A 17,212-nucleotide genomic window follows, 5' to 3' on the forward strand; every position below is an offset into this window, starting at 1 on the left:
CTCACCTGGACATATGTTTCTTGATAGGATTAAAAACCCATCTTGAAAATTTATGTTTTGTTTATAGTCCATCCCTATGGTAAAGGGAAGTCTGGTGTCTTTTGTGAGGACTAAAGAAAATAATGTAGGATGATAGTAGCAGTGGGATTTTGAGAGCATATCACTATGCCAGTGGACAAAGAGAGTATGTATAGTGCACACATGCATACACATACACGCGTATACACACAGATACATATTACACACAAACATACACGGACACATACATATGATATTTTCAGTGCCAAGTTCCAGCTGTTGTACCCATCCTGTCTGATTTTATTGGAAGCTGGGTGAGCTGTTTGGCCTTCTTAAAGATCATACTACTGTACCCTCGATGATTGTTTTTGTACGGCCTGAATTCTTACCTCACACAAGAACTCCCTGCTGGGTTGTGCCTTTCTATATACCGTTGATCAGGTAAAGATTTCTTTCAAGTTAATAGCCCTGGTTTGAAACTTATGCAAATAGTGGGTTTCATTTCAGAATACATTGTTTAAATATGTGATTCAACTAGTAAATGGTAAAACAAAAACCAAAAAACTCTGCTCTTTTATTAATTATATGGTTAAGAGGTTTTTAAAAATAGAATTAGTCAAAGAATAATTTTTCTATTCTTAAAAATGTCGTAGTGCGTATATAATAATATTACCTAATTATTGATAATAGGTAAAAACTCTATAGCAAACAAAAAAGCAGTTGAAATTATATCATACAGAAGTAGGAACAAGTCTTCATTTCTTTGAATGTGTTATTTGTGGGTTAGAGAGAGTGGGGAGCCATCAATAATTTAATTTTTTTCCAAACTCCTGAACAGTTCACATAAGCAGTCTTAAGATCTGAATCCAGAAGTCAGTGACAAATTGGTTTCAGTAACTGGACACTTCTTGTGGCTTTGTTGAACAGCTCGGAAATATCTCTTGGCTTAAAACAAAATGACTATTTTAACCTGTCTTGCTACTGCTGCTCTTAGTTCCCATAATGAATGTAAAACACTTTAGCTCAATGATAGTATTTCTTGAGATACTTGTTTTCTGCTGTTTTCATTTATAGCTTTTGAGGAACTTGAAAAAGCTTTGAGTACAGCCCAAAAAACAGAAGAATCACGGAGAAAAATGAAGGCAGAGATGGATGAACAAATAAAAGCTATTGAAAAAACAAGGGAGGAGGAACGCACCAGTCTTCAGCAGGAATTAAGTCGGGTGAAACAGGAGGTTGTTGATGTGACGAAAGTAAGAATAATTCTAGATTGTAACAAGCTACAGCAATTTTGAAACATAAGTCTTATGTTTTTCCTACAATTTTTGATTGTAAAGAAGAGTTAATTTATGTTTTAGACCTTGATCATTTCATGAGTTCAGGATATAGGAAAAAAATCACTTTGATAGAAAAAAGAATTTATATCTTTTTGGATATACTTCCCAGAGATAGTCTCTGCATTTAATTTCTCTTTTATGTTTTATAATCCTCTCTTTAAATTTTTTAACACAAAAGATGGCATGTTATATATACTGTTCCGTGTTTTGCTTTTCAGCTTAATATGTTCCTTATCATTGACAATGGTAATGATGCTGCATTTGTGGGTTTTTTTTTTTTAATGCCACATCTGTTCTAAAGACCACTCAGGATTTCGCTGTAGGAACATTTCATAATTTAATGAATCTTCTACTGATGGATATTTAGGTTTTCATTTTTTGCTATTGCAAATGGTGAATATCCTTATCGTATTTGTTTACCTGTGTGTTATTTTAGGATAGATTCCTAGAGGTGGAATATTAGGCAAAGATTATGTGTATTTTTAATTATTGTATAGTTGCTATGTGCTCTATGGAGGACACTTTATACTCTCACAAGCAGTGTGTTACCTCATGAGGATAGTGTTAACCTAGCTTTTTAAAAATCTTTTCAGGCTTATCAGTTTAAAAAAATGACATTGTGGGTTTGTTTTTTTTTTTAATTTTATTTATTTATTTGAGAGAGAGCAAGTGAGCAGGGGAGGAGCTGAGGGACAAGCAGACTCCATGCTGATTGTGGAGCCTGACGCAGGGCTCAGTCCCATGACCCTGAGATCATGACCTGAGCTGAAATCAAGAGATGGACGCTTAACTGACTGAGCCACCCAGGTGCTCTGACATTGTAGTTTTAATGTGCTTGTCTTTTTACCAATATGATAAACATATTTTTATATGTTTTAAAGGAATTGGCAGTTTTTCTCTTTGAGTTGGTTGGTCAAATCTTTAACTTATTTTTCTATTGGGCTGTTGGTCTTACTGATTTGTGGATGTTTTACACTTATAGTAGGAATTAGTTCTTTGGATATACAGTGCATTTGTCCAAATAATCTGCTCGCTCTCTCTCTTTTTTTCCTTTTTTTGAGAGAGAGAGAGCATACACATGAGTGGAGAGCCCAGCATGATCTCATGACCCTGAGACCTGAACTGAAACCAAGACACTCGGACACTTAACCAACTGAGCCACCCAGGCACCCCTGTCTTTTTAAAATTGACTTTGTTTATGATTTGTTTTAGCTTTGGGATTGGTTTATTTTGGGGGAGGACTAGCAGCGATTTTTTTTCTTTTCCTTAAATGTTATCTGGATTTTTGTTCTGATTTAAAAATACATTCTCACTGAAATCATTTTAAAATTCTTTTCTTATGGCAGTTGTATGCTTTCTTTTTTTTACTATTAAATCTTTGATCCAACTGGAATTTATTTGGTGTTAGGAGTGAGGTAGGGATCCAACTTTAATTTTTTTCCAGATGACTACCAAGTAGTCTTCAAATCATTTAATAATCCATGTTTTTCCTTCTGGTATGACATACTATCTTTATTTCACACTAAATTATTGTGCTACGTATTGGTCTCTTTCTTGAATTCTCTGTGCTGTTCCATTGCTTCTCCTGACTATGTGCCAGTATTACACTGTTACAATTACTCAGTTTTATAATATGTTCTATTATTTGGTAGCCTCCCCTTATTACTCTTATTTTTCAGAAGAGTGCTGGCTCTTCTTGCATGTTTATTTTATCCAGTGAGCCCCTCCCCCCCATTCTCTTGGTAATTTTAATCAGTTATATTAAACTTTTAGATTTAGGGAGGTTTGACATTTTTAAAAATTAAGTCTTCCTGTCCAAGAAAGAACAAGGCCAATACTTCTTAATAAATAATATATGCATGGAAAGCTAAGCATCATTAGATTGGTGTAGCCAGGGCAGCTTGACCATAGTGGAGTGCCCTCTTTGAGATCATTCTTATTCCTCCTCCTGTACTTCCCCATCATGATTGGTGGGGAACATCCCTGCAAGATGTGGAAATGCTCTAACCCACTAGGACTTACTACTGTAGCAACAGCCATCCTTGTCTTAAATGAGAAATACTTGGGGCGCCTGGGTGACTTAGTCAGTTAAGCATCCAACTCTTGATTTTGGCTCAGTTCATGATCTCAGGGTCATAAGATTGAGCCTCATGTCAGGCATGGAGCCTGCTTAAGATTCTCCCCCTCACCCTCTGCCCCTTCCCCACCCTGTTCATGTGCGTGTGCACTCTCTCTAAAAAAAATAAAAACATAAAAGGAATAAATGAGCAATACTTGATTGGCTTTTCTTTTAACTATTGAGACTTTGCTGACTTTTGATTTATGTGGGAAATATGTTTTGATTTTTTTCTCTTACGCTATTGGCTTGATGATTAAATTGTAATACAGTATTATTTAATTGTAGAGTTACATATTTTATTCTGGGTGTTTCACTTTAACTATTTGGCTGACTTTCAGAAATCCTCAGAACAAATTGCTAAACTTAGGAAGCTTCATGAAGAGGAGCTGGCCAGCAAAGAGCAGGAACTGACTAAGAAGTTTCAGACCCAAGAAAGGCAATTTCAGGAGCAAATGAAAATAGCTCTTGTAAGTACCTGTTTTGTTTTTGTTATAGGTAAACTTTGCAGCTTTATAAAGTTATTATCTCCTCACTCCTGCCTTTTGGCTTGAGGTCAGGCTACTGGCAGCCTGGACCTTTGAGTGTGCAGAGAGGATAGGATATAGGCAGGAAAGAGGGCTGTCAGAGCTTGTTAACTTGGTATTGTGTGAAAATTATATTAACTAACAAGCTTTCATTAACCAGTTTATTTTGTTTGTGTGTCATCCCTCTCACCCTGGCAGTAGGCTGTGATTATAGAGAAGTAAAGGGGAAGATGGGCTAATTGAAGCCATGAATCAGTGATTTCATAACTCAGGAAGAATGTCTAGAAACTCACCAGACTGAATATAACAGACTTCAAAGCTCAGAAAGTTTTGTTTGAAATGCATTTTAAAGAAGAAAAAATGAAAGTGACCAAGTAGTTTTCATTTTAAGTAGAATAATTTCAGTAGTCATTTTCAAAAAAATAAAGTAAAATTTTAAAAATGACTGACTGGACTAACCAAAATAATATCCAGAAGAGCAAAGATAAGATTTTGGGGAGTAGTATAATTTGGAAGTTAAAAACAAAAAAAAAATTTTTTTTTCAAATTGTGAAAAGCCTTTTGTATAGGTTACCATAAGAAGTATTAGTGCCAAAAAAAGTAGTATTAATGCCAAAAATGTAGTTTGTTTTTATGTGAAATAATTACCCATGAGATAGTGTGTATAATTTAAAAAACTTTCAGTGCAAAAGGATGAGAAATAGTATTTATAATTTTAATCTTCTTTTTTATTTTTTAAAGACCTTATTTGTTTTAGAGAGAGTGAGCACAAGCTGGGGGAGGGGCAGAGGGCGAGGGAGAGAATCTTAAGCAGACTCTGTCCTGAACACGGAGACTGATGCGGGACCCTGAGATCATGACTTGAGCTGAAATTGAGTAGGGTGCTTACTGACTGAGCCACCCAGGTGCCCCTATTTATTATTATTATTATTATTATTATTATTTCAGTACACTTTATCCCCACCATGGGGCTCGAACTCATGGGACCCCAGGATCAAGAGTCACATGCTCTGCTGACTGAACCAGCCACGCGCTCCAGTCCAGAAAGGATTTAAAGTAGTTTATAAGAATTCTTAAAACTATAACAGGACAGCATAGGGACATAAAAATTAAAGAACAAAGCAGGACATAAATGAAGCCGGGAATTGTTCTAAAACATTCCTGTCATAAAGATCTGTGTGTTTTCATGCTGGAATAATTGGCCTTTGGGGACTCTGAGACTTGAACTTTGGCCTTGTTAAAACTGCGTTCTAGAACTGATATACTCAGATATATTCTAAGTAGAGAGCAGGGTACAGATACACGTGAAGCATGCGCACACATGTGCACTTGCTGCTTTCTGCTCCCTTTTCTACCTAGTTCCTCAAAGAAGTTAGCTTTGCATTGATAGTCAAGTTCAACAGACTATTAAAATGCTGTCTTTTATGGGCATAGAGAGATGTACTTATTTATTTATTTTTTATTTGTTTATTTTTTAAGATTTTATTTATTTATTTGAGAGAGAGAGAGACAGCCAGCGAGAGAGGGAACGCAAGCAGGGGGAGTGGGAGAGGAAGAAGCAGGCTCCCAGCAGAGGAGCCCGATGTGGGGCTCGATCCCAGAACGCTGGGATCACTCCCTGAGCTGAAGGCAGACACTTAATGACTGAGCCACCCAGGCGCCCCAGAGAGATGTATTTAAAATGTAGTTTACATTAGACAACATAGTGTGTTTAAAATGATCTTTTAAAATTGATTAGAAACTAATATTCTCTTATCAATCTACTTATAAAATGGCACAGTGCCTTTCCTTAAAGCAGTATGCTTCACCAGAGTGTGGTGAACTGAAAATATTGCTGCTGGCAACATGAACTCTATGTAATAGATACGGCTAAGTATTCTTAATTGGAGTCCAACGCCACTAAATGTTAAAAGTGCTCTCTAGAGCTTCTCTTTTCAAAGCAGTAAATGGTTTTTAACATAGACGTTGATATATAATAAGGGCAATCAAAGAAGAAGCTTTTCGGAATTGAGGGAGTGGTAAAAGAGCCCAGGTCATCTGAGAAGAGTTATGTAGGCTTTTATAGATATTTCCTTGATCTAATCTATATATTCACATGTAATCTGATTCGGATTTGGTTTTCTATGTGGGGTTCCCTAATGAGGTATTTCTCACAAATTATAGAAACTTACAATCTGGTTTCTTGGCCTAGAGTTGAAATAATCAAACTCTGGAGTGCAGAGAAGATGTAGTGACAGTTTGGGGACCCTTGACATTAAGCTGTATTTTGCAAAATATTTTAAGTAGTGGGAAAATAGCAGGTGTAGTGTGGTTACTGGAACAAAATTTTTCTTTTCAGTAGTAATTGTGGCAAATATTGACTAGACCACACTGGAATAACCACAGTGCTTTGTTTCTGCAGACTAGGGCATGGGAAAAGAGAGGTGATGATACTGTCTACCTCATAGGGCTGGTGTGCAGATCAGATGATGAAAGACGTGATTCCTGTGGAAGTGCTTTGAGAATGCTGAAGATTTATGTGGGTCTAAGGTGGTATTGTTTTTGGCACAGGAAAAAAGTCAATCAGAATATTTGAAGATCACCCAAGAAAAAGAACAGCAAGAATCTTTGGCCCTGGAAGAGTTAGAGTTGCAAAAGAAAGCAATCCTCATGGAGAGTGAAAATAAACTTCGGGACCTTCAGCAAGAAGCAGAAACTTACAGAACTGTAAGTTTAAATAATACTCAGGTTCCAGAGTTGTGGAATTATTTATATATAGAAACTATTGTTATCTCTCCAGTCAATATAAAGTTGTGAAGAACTTTTGTTTTACTGGGTTAGATTCACATACATGCACTTCATTTGCAGATAATAAGAGCTTTTCCTGTGAGTGGTTTTAGTGTTTGCCACATGGTGCTGCTGACTCTGCCTTTAGCTGGCTGTGTTTCTGTCAGCCACCCACTCTGACTCTTTGCACTCAGGCTCTGCAGCATCTCCACTCCGTTGCTTACTTGCCCTTGATCTTTAGGAAGTGACCTTGCTTTGTAGGCAGCACTTGCCCTGGCTTCATCTCATGTCATGTCCTAGACATACTTCGTTCTGTTTCTATCACAGTGTAGGCACCCCAATGCCCTGCTTTTAACATAAAGTTTTCCCATATCAAAACAATGGTGAGCAAATTTATATATATGTGAACAAATTTATATATATGTCTCAGTGTGCACATTTTTAAGGCTCTCTGGGCCTTCCCTTAGGAGTATGAAATGTATGACCTGTTTTGAATAAATTGATGTTTGTCCCATAGTTCTAAACTGTACTTTACTTTTCCATTTCCAACATTTATATAAAGTGGTATGGTGGAGGGGAATAGATAAGATACTCAGGAGGCCTAGATTTTTCCATTTTCTAGCTTCGTAAATTAATTACACCTTAATTTCCTCATCTGTCATATGGAGAAATTGGATTTGGTAATTCCTTAGGACCTTTTTAGCTCTGATGTTGCATGGCTCTGCCTTACTTAGCTCTTTTTCCTTTAGAGTCAAGATCGACATTTTCATGAGCCAACAGTAATCTTTGGTAAAATTTAAGTAGCTTCTTTTTGCAAAAAATTTTCTAAGTAATCATTTTTGCAGTGGAAAAACCAGATACATTATTTATCTTCCAAAATTAAATTATGAAGATAATAGAATACTATTAATAGGCCTTAAAAAACACACAGGAAAAAATAACCATCTTCCTACCAATAGTTACTATTATCTACTTTATGATTTATTTCTTTTTGACTGTCCATTCAGAATATTCTTGAAAATATGGGTGATTGAAATAGTTACCGAAGTAAGTAGAAAGAATCCAAAATTTTAAGTTGTGTTAAAATAGAATCTTCTCTTTGTTACACGATTCCGTTAGGAATTGAGCACAGATTTTTTGTGCTTTCTAGTGTTTGGCATGATATATAGAGTTATTTTTCTAAGTTTTAATCTTTAAACAGGTGTAGACATTATGTCATGTATATCTTTGCTAATAAGCAAGTCTGTACTTTAATAAAAATACATCTGTTTTTATTAACAGAGAATTCTTGAATTGGAAAGTTCTTTGGAAAAAAGCTTGCAAGAAAGCAAAAATCAATCAGAAGATTTAGCTATTCATTTGGAAGCTGAAAAAAATAAGCACAATAAAGAAATTACAATCATGGTTGAAAAACACAAGACAGAATTGGAAAGCTTGCAGCATCAGCAGGATACCCTTTGGACTGAAAAACTCGAAGTCTTAAAGCAACAGCATCAGACTGAAATGGAAAAACTTAGAGAAAAGCATGAACAAGAAAGAGAAACATTGTTGAAAGACAAAGAGTGTCTCTTCCAGGCCCACATAGAAGAGATGAATGAAAAGACTTTAGAAAAGCTTGATGTGAAGCAAACAGAACTGGAATCGTTGTCTTCTGAACTGTCAGAAGTATTAAAAGCCCGGGACAAGCTAGAAGAAGAACTTTCTGTACTAAAGGATCAAGCAGATAAAGTAAAGCAGGAGCTAGAGGCCAAGCTAGATGAACAGAAAAGCCATCACCAGCAGCAAGTTGAGAGTATCATTAAAGAACAGGAGATGTCTATCCAGAGAACTGAGAAGGCATTAAAAGATGAAATTAATCAACTTGGGCTTCTTCTGAAGGAAAAGGACAAGCATTTGGAAGAGCATCAGGCTCATGTGGAAAACTTAGAGGCAGATATTCAAAGGTCTAAAGAGGAACTCCATCAGGCATCTGCTAAGCTGGCTCTTTTTCAGTCACAGCAGAGTACTATACACGATCAGGCCAAAGCATCGGAGGAGCACTTGGCTCAATTGCAGCAGAAGTTGTTGGACTTGGAAACAGAAAGAATTCTTCTTACTAAACAGGTAGCTGAAGTTGAAACGCAAAAGAAAGTTGTTTGTACTGAGTTAGATACTCACAAAATCCAGGTGCGGGACTTACTGTGGCAACTGGAAAACCAGAAAAGTGACATGGAGGAAAAGCTGCAGTCTTTAACCCAACACTATGAATCCCAACTTAGAGATACTAACACAGAACAGGCACAGACAAAGCAGAGCTTGATAGAAAAGGAAAATGTAATTTTACAAATGAGAGAAGGACAGAGCAAAGAAATTGAAACACTCAAACAGAAATTATCAGCCAAGGAGGACAGTTTTAGTGTTTTACATGAGGAATATGAAACCAAATTCAAAAATCAAGAAAAAAAGATGGAAAAAATTAAACAGAAAGCAAAGGAGATGCAAGAAACGTTAAAGAAAAAATTACTGGATCAGGAAGCCAAACTTAAAAAAGAGCTTGAAAATACAGTTCTAGAGCTTAGTCAGAAAGAAAAACAATTCAATGCCAAAATTTTGGAAATGGCACAAGCTAACTCCGCTGGAATCAGTGATGCGGTGTCAAGACTGGAAACAAACCAAAAGGAGCAAATAGAAAGTCTCACTGAGGTACATAGACGAGAACTCAGTGATGTCGTATCGGTCTGGGAAAAGAAACTTCATCAGCAAGCTGAAGAACTTCAGGAAAAGCATGAAATCCAGTTACAGGAGAAAGAGCAAGAGGTAGCAGAACTGAAGCAAAAGATCCTTCGAAGTGGGTGTGAGAAAGAAGAGATGAACAAGGAACTAGCATGGCTGAGAGAAGAGGGCGTTAAGCAGGACACAGTAGTAAGGGAATTGCAGGAACAGTTAAACCAGAAGTCTGCTCATATGAATTCTCTCTCACAAAATGAAACGAAACTAAAAGCACAACTTGAAAAGCTGGAGGTTGACTTGAATCATTCTCTGAAGGAAAATACTTCCCTTCAAGAGCATATAGTTGAACTGGAGATACTGGCTGAGAAAGATAAGCTGAAGGTTTCTGAGTTGACTGACAAGTTGAAAACCACAGACGAGGAATTCCAGAGTTTGAAATCTTCACATGAAAGAAATGAGAAAAGCCTGGAAAACAAAAGCTTGGAATTCAGAAAACTGTCCGAGGAGCTAGCAGTTCAGCTGGATATTTACTCTAAGAAAACTGAAGCCTTGTTACAAGCTAAAACAAATGAGCTAATCAACATTAGTAGTAGTAAAATTAATGCCGTTCTCTCTAGAATTTCCCACTGTCAGCACCACACAACAAAAGTTAAGGAGGCACTAGTGATTAAAACCTGCAGAGCTTCTGAATTAGAAGCACAGCTTAGACAGCTAGCAGAAGAGCAGAGTACACTCAATAGTTCTTTTCAACAGGCTACCCATCAATTAGAAGAAAAAGAAAATCAGATTAAGAGCATGAAGGCTGATATTGAAGGTCTTGTAATGGAGAAGGAAGCCTTACAGAAGGAAGGAGGCAACCAGCAACAGGCTGCTTCTGAAAAAGAGTCTTGCATCACGCAGTTGAAGAAAGAGTTATCAGAGAACATCAATGCAGTCACACTGATGAAAGAAGAGCTTAAAGAAAAGAAATCTGAGATCAGCAGTCTTAGTAAACAACTAACTGATTTGAATGCTCAGCTTCAGAACAGCATCAGCCTAACCGAGAAAGAGGCAGCAATCTCGTCACTGAGTAAGCAATACGATGAACAACAACGTGAATTGTGGGGTCAGGTGCAGGATTTATCTTTGAAAGCTGAGACTCTGAGTGAAGAGAAGATCTCTGCTCTTGAACAGGTAGATCACTTGTCCAACAAATTCTCAGAATGGAAGAAGAAAGCACAGTCAAAATTCATACAGTATCAGAGTACTATTAAAGAATTGCAAATGCAGCTGGAGTTAAAAACAAAGGAAGCCAGTGAAAAGGATGAGCAGATACATGGATTGAAGGAGGACCTTGATCAGCAAAGTGAGAGATTAGTATGTTTAAAGGGTGAAATGGAAGATAAGAAGAGCAAGCAGGAGAAAAAGGAGTGTAATTTAGAGGCTGAGTTAAAAACTCAAATGGCAAGAATTGTGGAATTAGAGGAGCGTCTTACTCAGAAAACAACTGAAATTGAGTCCTTAAATGAAGTGCTTAAGAATTACAATCAACAAAAGGACACTGAACAGAAAGAAATGCTTCAGAAACTTCAACACATTCAAGAGTTAGGAGAAGAAAAGGACAACAGGGTTAAAGAAGCTGAAGAAAAAGTCTCAAGACTTGAAAAGCAAGTGTCTTCCATGGAATCTGAACTTGAAACCAAGAAGAAAGAATTGGAACATGTGAATTCAGGTATGAAGGGCAAAGAAGAGGAGTTGAAGGCACTGGAAGATAGACTTGAGTTAGAAAGTGCTGCAAAGTTAGCTGAACTGAAGAAAAAAGCTGAACAAAAAATTGCTGCCATCAAGAAGCAGTTGTTATCTCAAATGGAAGAGAAAGAACAGCAATATAAAAAAGACACAGAAGGCCATTTGGGTGAGCTAAATACAAAATTGCAGGAGAAAGAGAGAGAAATTCAGGTCTTAGAAGAAAAACTGAAATCAGTGGAAGGTCCACCACAATCAGAAGCATCAGTTATACCCAGATCTGCAGAATACGTGGCAGCCTGTGTGGAGCAAGAAGCAGCAGATCCCCAAGGCTGTGTGCAGAAGGCACGTGAAGACAAAATCTGTGCTTTACAGAGAAGTCTAATGGAAAAAGAAAAGCTGTTGCAGAGGCTAGAGCAGGAAAAAGAAGAGACGGTATCTTCTCATTCTGAAATCCAGTGCAGATACCACGAGCTCTTAATAAAGATAGAACACGCCAAAGCAAAGCAGCATGAGGATCAAGTTATGATAAATCATCTTCAGGAAGAACTTGAAGAAAAAAGCAAGAAATATTCCTTGATAGTATCCCAGCGTGTGGAAGAAGAGGGAGGTAAAAATAACATAGGGGCAAAGCAAAACTTGGAAAATGTGGTTGATGATGTCCAGAAAACGCTCCAGGAGAAGGAACTAGCCTGTCAGATCTTGGAGCAAAAGATAAAAGAGCTGGATTCCTGCTTAGTAAGAGAGAGGGAAGGGCATAGAGTTGAAATGGAAGAGTTGACCTCAAAATTTGAAAAATTACAGGCTTTACAACAACAGATGGATGGAAAAAATAAACCCACAGAAGCTTTGGAAGAAAGTGCTGAAGAAAAGTCCAAATCACATGTAGTCCAACCCAAATTGCCTGGTAACATGGAGGCCGAGCACAATGACCTGGAATTTAAATTAGCAGGGGCAGAGCAGGAGAAGCAGAAGCTGGGCAAGGAGATTGTTAAGTTGCAGAAAGATCTTCGAATGTTGCGGAAAGAGCATCAGCAAGAATTGGATATCATGAAGAAAGAATATGAGCAAGAAATGGAAGAGAAAATCAAGTAAGTTTTTCAGCATGAATAATTTATTTATTTATTTGTTTGTTTATTTATTTATTTTAGAGAGAGAGTGAGTGGCAGTGGGGGGACAGGGTGGTGGAGAGGAGAAGGAAAGAGAGAATTTTAAGAAGGCTTCAGGTCTAGCATGAAGCCCAACTTGGGGCTCAGTCTCATGATCTGTGATCATGACCTGAGCCGAAATCAAGAGTTGGACACTTGGGCTGCCTGGGTGGCTCAAGAGCCTTCCACTCTTGATTTCGGCTCAGGTCATGATCTCAGGGTGGATCGAGCTCCACACTGGGCTCTGTGCTCAGCACAGAGTCTATTTGTCTCTCCCCCTGCATGCACATGCTTTCTCTCTCTCTCTCAGATAAATAAATAAAATCTTTAAAAACAACCAAAAAAGAGTTGGACACTTAACCGACTGAGCCACCCAGGCACTCCAGCATGAATATTTTTAAGACAGTCCTTTTTAATTAAGTCCCTTTTACTGTACCTAATACACCTAAATTTCACCTACCCAAACTATGAAGCATACATTGAGTAAGTTAAATGCTGAGAAGAAATAAAAGCAATTTAAGGCAAGAGGCAGTGTTATTTCATGTCCATTTAGAGGGACCATTTTTTGCAGAAACGATTATGCTTATTACATGCATATCCCAGTAATTTCTTTTCGTTTTACTATTTTTAGTATTAGCATTATTATTATTTAAGATAGATGTGTATGATGAAAATTTTAAGTGGAAAAGAAGACTTCTCACATCCCCAGGACCACTGTCTAGAGATAATCATAGTTTCTGTATCCTCCTAGGAGTTTTCTATGCCTGGACGTGCACAATACATGCATACGCACCCTTAAACATGTTTTTATACCAATGAGATCTTGTGTGCACTGTTGTGAAGACTAGGTAACTCTGTACAGCTTGTTTTGTGTTTGACAACAGTTAACTCTTTATATTCTTGTTACACAGACAGGAGCAGGAAGATCTTGAGTTGAAGCACAATTCCACATTAAAACAGCTGATGAGGGAGTTCCATACACAGCTGGCACAAAAGGAACAGGAGCTGGAAATGACCATAAAAGAAACCATTGGTGAGTCAGATTTTAAATTCAGCAAAGAACAAGTCAGAATCAGCAGAGACTATTTATAATTTAAACTTATTGTCTTCACTCTGTGCTAAGTGCTTTAAGTAATTAAACTGGAGGAAAAAACGATTCCTGTCCAAGAAAGTTCTCTAATGGGAACCTGTGCTGCTTGGCAGCAGCTTGCCTTTAGGAGAGGAGGAGTGGGTGAAAGAACCTGAAACATTAGCTAATTAATTGCCTTATAAAGACATTTCTGCTCTGTGAGAGGGTATATATGATCAGTTGATTTTTATCAAATTTAATTTGGAACTGAAATTGGTATGTAGATACTAATTCTTGCCTAATGTGTGTTCTTGTGTGTGTCCATTTTTCATGTATTAGATAAAGCCCAGGAAGTGGAAGCTGAACTTTTGGAAAGCCATCAGGAAGAGACAAATCAGTTATATAGAAAAATTGCGGAGAAGGAAGACGATTTACAAAGAACAGCCAAAAGATACGAAGAAATCCTTGATGTACCTTATTTTCTTTCTCTTTTTTGAAATTTAGCTGTGCTGAATTTTATGGTGGTGCTAAAGATTGGGCTGTCAGATTTCCTGCTTTTCTAATGTAGAGAGGTTTTGCTTTGGCTCAATATTACCCAAATTTAATATTCACACTCTATGCATATTTATAAGGAGTCTGATTGATTTCTGCCAGGATCATAGTTTCCTGATCAGATTCTGCTAACCCAGCAGTTCAGTCCACTTGGCAGGTATCGAAGCAACAGTGAGTTACTAAGGGGAAGAATGGATTCTCTTCTCATCTTTCTCTCAGTCAGACTAAATTGTAAGAGACACAGACTAAGAATTGAGACCTTGTGCTTGGGTGAGGTCTAAGCAGTGAAACAGTTAATGTGTTTATGACTGTGGCCACCTAGCTGGGATCTTTCCAGGAGGTCCAGTTAACTTTACTCCATCCCAACCCAATTTTCACAGTTTTTGTTGCTCTCAAGAGAGAAAAAAGGTGGGGAAAATAATGGAATGCGTCAGCCAAATCTTTTATATTTAGTGGAAGGTTGGTTCACTGTACTACTCGACTAGTGGTGGATAAGCTTTGCCATTTCTGTGTGTCAAGAGAAGCCATGAATGCCAGTTAGTATTTTGGACTCCAGAAAATTTTCAAATGTAAAACTATGTAAAGTATACTATGTTGGGATGCAGATTCTTTAGTTACTCCAAGGTTTATTTCACTATATGCCAGGAACCATTTGATGATTAAGAATGCATAAATCAGAGAATCATGCCTCAACAGACTACAGCAGCAGAAGTCTGAGCCGGGAACAGAGTGTAATAATAATTATTTTAAAGGCAATTGAAAAGGCCAGAATTCCAGGATAAGGCATATGCATAGAAATGCCACCTTTGTGTAATTTTTGAACGTTAGGTCTTATTATGAAAAGGTTTGAATAATTTTACTCACATTTTCTTATATTTCTGTAGAGTGTATATGTGCAGAGCTTTAAAAAAAACTATGTTTCTTGACTGATTAGAGAATATTGGAATTGGAAGATACATTGTAGTTGGTTTAGTTTCTTTTCTTTCTTTTTTTTTTGCAAAAGGCAAAGCAAGTTCAGCATAGTTAAGTGATTTACCTAAAACTTCAGCGTGAGTGGGAGAGCACTGACCTTTCATTAGCGTCATATATTCTCACTAAGAAAGGAACTTGGGGAAGGCAGTAGTTATTTATCATGGATAAGTAAGTCAGGGAGCTTCATTCGCAGGGAAGGAACTGTGCCACAGCTAGAATGTTCCCTTTTGTGAACTACTTCTCTGTCTCTGAATGTATGGGATAGCAGACCAAAGACCTTCCAAGGTCATGACAGACCTCTGTAGGTAGAAGGGTGAGGGAACAAGGAGGCAGGTAAGAAAGTTAACCTGTGGTATGGTTCCTCCTTGAAAATTGGGTGTATATTAGGGAAATTAAAGGAATGATCCTCTTAAGTTTCAGGCTTGGAGATAGGAATTGGAGTGGGAGGGAAGGAGTTGGATGGACTCGTCTCCAAAACCCCTTCCTGTGCCTTAGACCAGCACTGTCCATTAGAAATAGAGTACAGGCCACAAATGTGAGCCATATGTGTAATTTAACATTTTCTAGTATCCATCTTAAGAAAAGTGAAAGAAACAGGTGAGCTTAATTTTTTAAAAAGTTTTTTTCAAATTCCAGTTAGTTAACATGCAGTGTAATACTAGTTTCAGGTGTACAATATAGTGATTCAACACTTCTATACGACACCCGGTGCTCATCATGGATAGTGCACACCTTCATCCCCATCGTCTATTTCACCCATCCCCCCCACCCACCTCTCCTCTGGGAACCAGCAGTTTGTTCTCTATAGTTAAGAGTCTGTTTCTTGGTTTCTCTTTCTCTCCCTCCCTCCCTTTTTTTCCCCCTTTGCTCATTTGTTTTGTTTCTTAAATTTCACATATGAGTGAAATCATATGGTATTTGTCTTTCTCTGACTTTTACTAGGTGAACTTAATTTTATTTTATTTATTTATTTTTTTTTTAAAGATTTTATTTATTTATTCGACAGAGAGAGAGACAGCCGGCGAGAGAGGGAACACAAGCAGGGGGAGCGGGAGAGGAAGAAGCAGGCTCATAGCGGAGGAGCCTGATGCGGGGCTCGATCCCAGAAAGCCGGGATCATGCCCTGAGCCGAAGGCAGGCGCTTAACCGCTGTGCCACCCAGGTGCCCCTGAACTTAATTTTAATAGTAATATGTTAACCCATTATATCCAAAATATTATCATTTCAATATGTGGTCAATATAGAAATTATGTATGTATTATTTCTTTAAGATTCGGTGTGTTTTTACGTTTGCAATCCACATCAGTGTGGATTAGCTACATTTCAGGTGCTCATAACCACAGTTCTGGGGTAGCTTATGGCTACTCTATTGTACAGCGTGACCTCAGACTTTCACTGCCAGGTCTAGGGCTGACTTTGATAAATAGGCAGTTCCCATCTGAACACCCCAAATATAAACTCTGTCTTGAAGCATTTCTCTTTACAAGTACAGTTATTACCAGGGTGCCGGTGGCTCAGTTGGTTAAGTGTCCAACTCCATCTCAGCTCAGGTCTTGATCTCAGGGTCATGAGTTTGAGCCTTGCACTGGTCTCCACACTGGGCAAGGAACCTACTTAAAAAAAAAACCCAAAAAACTATAAATATTACTAAAAGAGATATTAGCAATTCTTAGCAAATGCTATATTCCTTTGATTCTGAGATATATTCTCTACCATTCTCCCATTTTAAAATTTCCAGAATTAGAGGTTTTTTAAGGGATTTGTATGTTTTACCTACTAGCATATTTTCCCACTCAGGAAAGCTATTATCAGATTGATGATGTGTCTGAATGATGACATTGTAGAATGTTGTATTTTTGTCATCCATTAAAACGTGCGATTTGCTAATAGCAAAGTGGAGCACAGAGACATTTTCATTTTCCCACCTTTACTGTCTTAGGTAACATCCTTACTATTCTTTCCCCTATTTGAAGATGCTGGGAACTTTTGTCATCCTTGATTCACACCGTCTGTCTTTCTCAGCCCCTCACACATATGCATCCTCACACCTGTTAGGGCATGAAATCTGCTTATCTTCCCTGATTTATGAGGCAGAGAAATCATCTGTTTCCCTTTAATTGTATGCAGCTAGCATAGCCAACATAGAGTCTCAGCACATAGATTTTCATTGAGTCATACTGCATTTTCCTCTCCTCTCAATGCCGCCGCTATTGCCACCGTCTGACTGCCATCTTCCATTTGGTCTGGTCTTTTGTATTACCCAGCTGATGTCT

General features: G+C 37.7%; 1 protein-coding gene across 7 annotated transcripts in view; it reads left to right on the forward strand.

Moving 5' to 3' along the window:
* GOLGA4 (golgin A4) overlaps positions 1–17,212 on the forward strand; it is a 118,048-nt gene that overhangs the window by 63,806 nt on the left and 37,030 nt on the right. For all 7 annotated transcript variants that reach the window (XM_087870081.1, XM_087870082.1, XM_087870083.1 and 4 more), the window contains 6 exons: positions 1,093–1,271; positions 3,813–3,941; positions 6,549–6,704; positions 8,046–12,289; positions 13,258–13,379; positions 13,755–13,885. In XM_087870081.1, coding sequence (XP_087726207.1) covers positions 1,093–1,271; positions 3,813–3,941; positions 6,549–6,704; positions 8,046–12,289; positions 13,258–13,379; positions 13,755–13,885 — 4,961 coding nt within the window. The remainder of the gene's footprint in view (positions 1–1,092; positions 1,272–3,812; positions 3,942–6,548; positions 6,705–8,045; positions 12,290–13,257; positions 13,380–13,754; positions 13,886–17,212) is intronic.

This window comes from Ursus americanus, chromosome 20, assembly GCF_024610735.1.
Source record: "Ursus americanus isolate L20-20 chromosome 20, mUrsAme1.1.p, whole genome shotgun sequence".
Lineage (NCBI taxonomy): Eukaryota > Metazoa > Chordata > Mammalia > Carnivora > Ursidae > Ursus > Ursus americanus.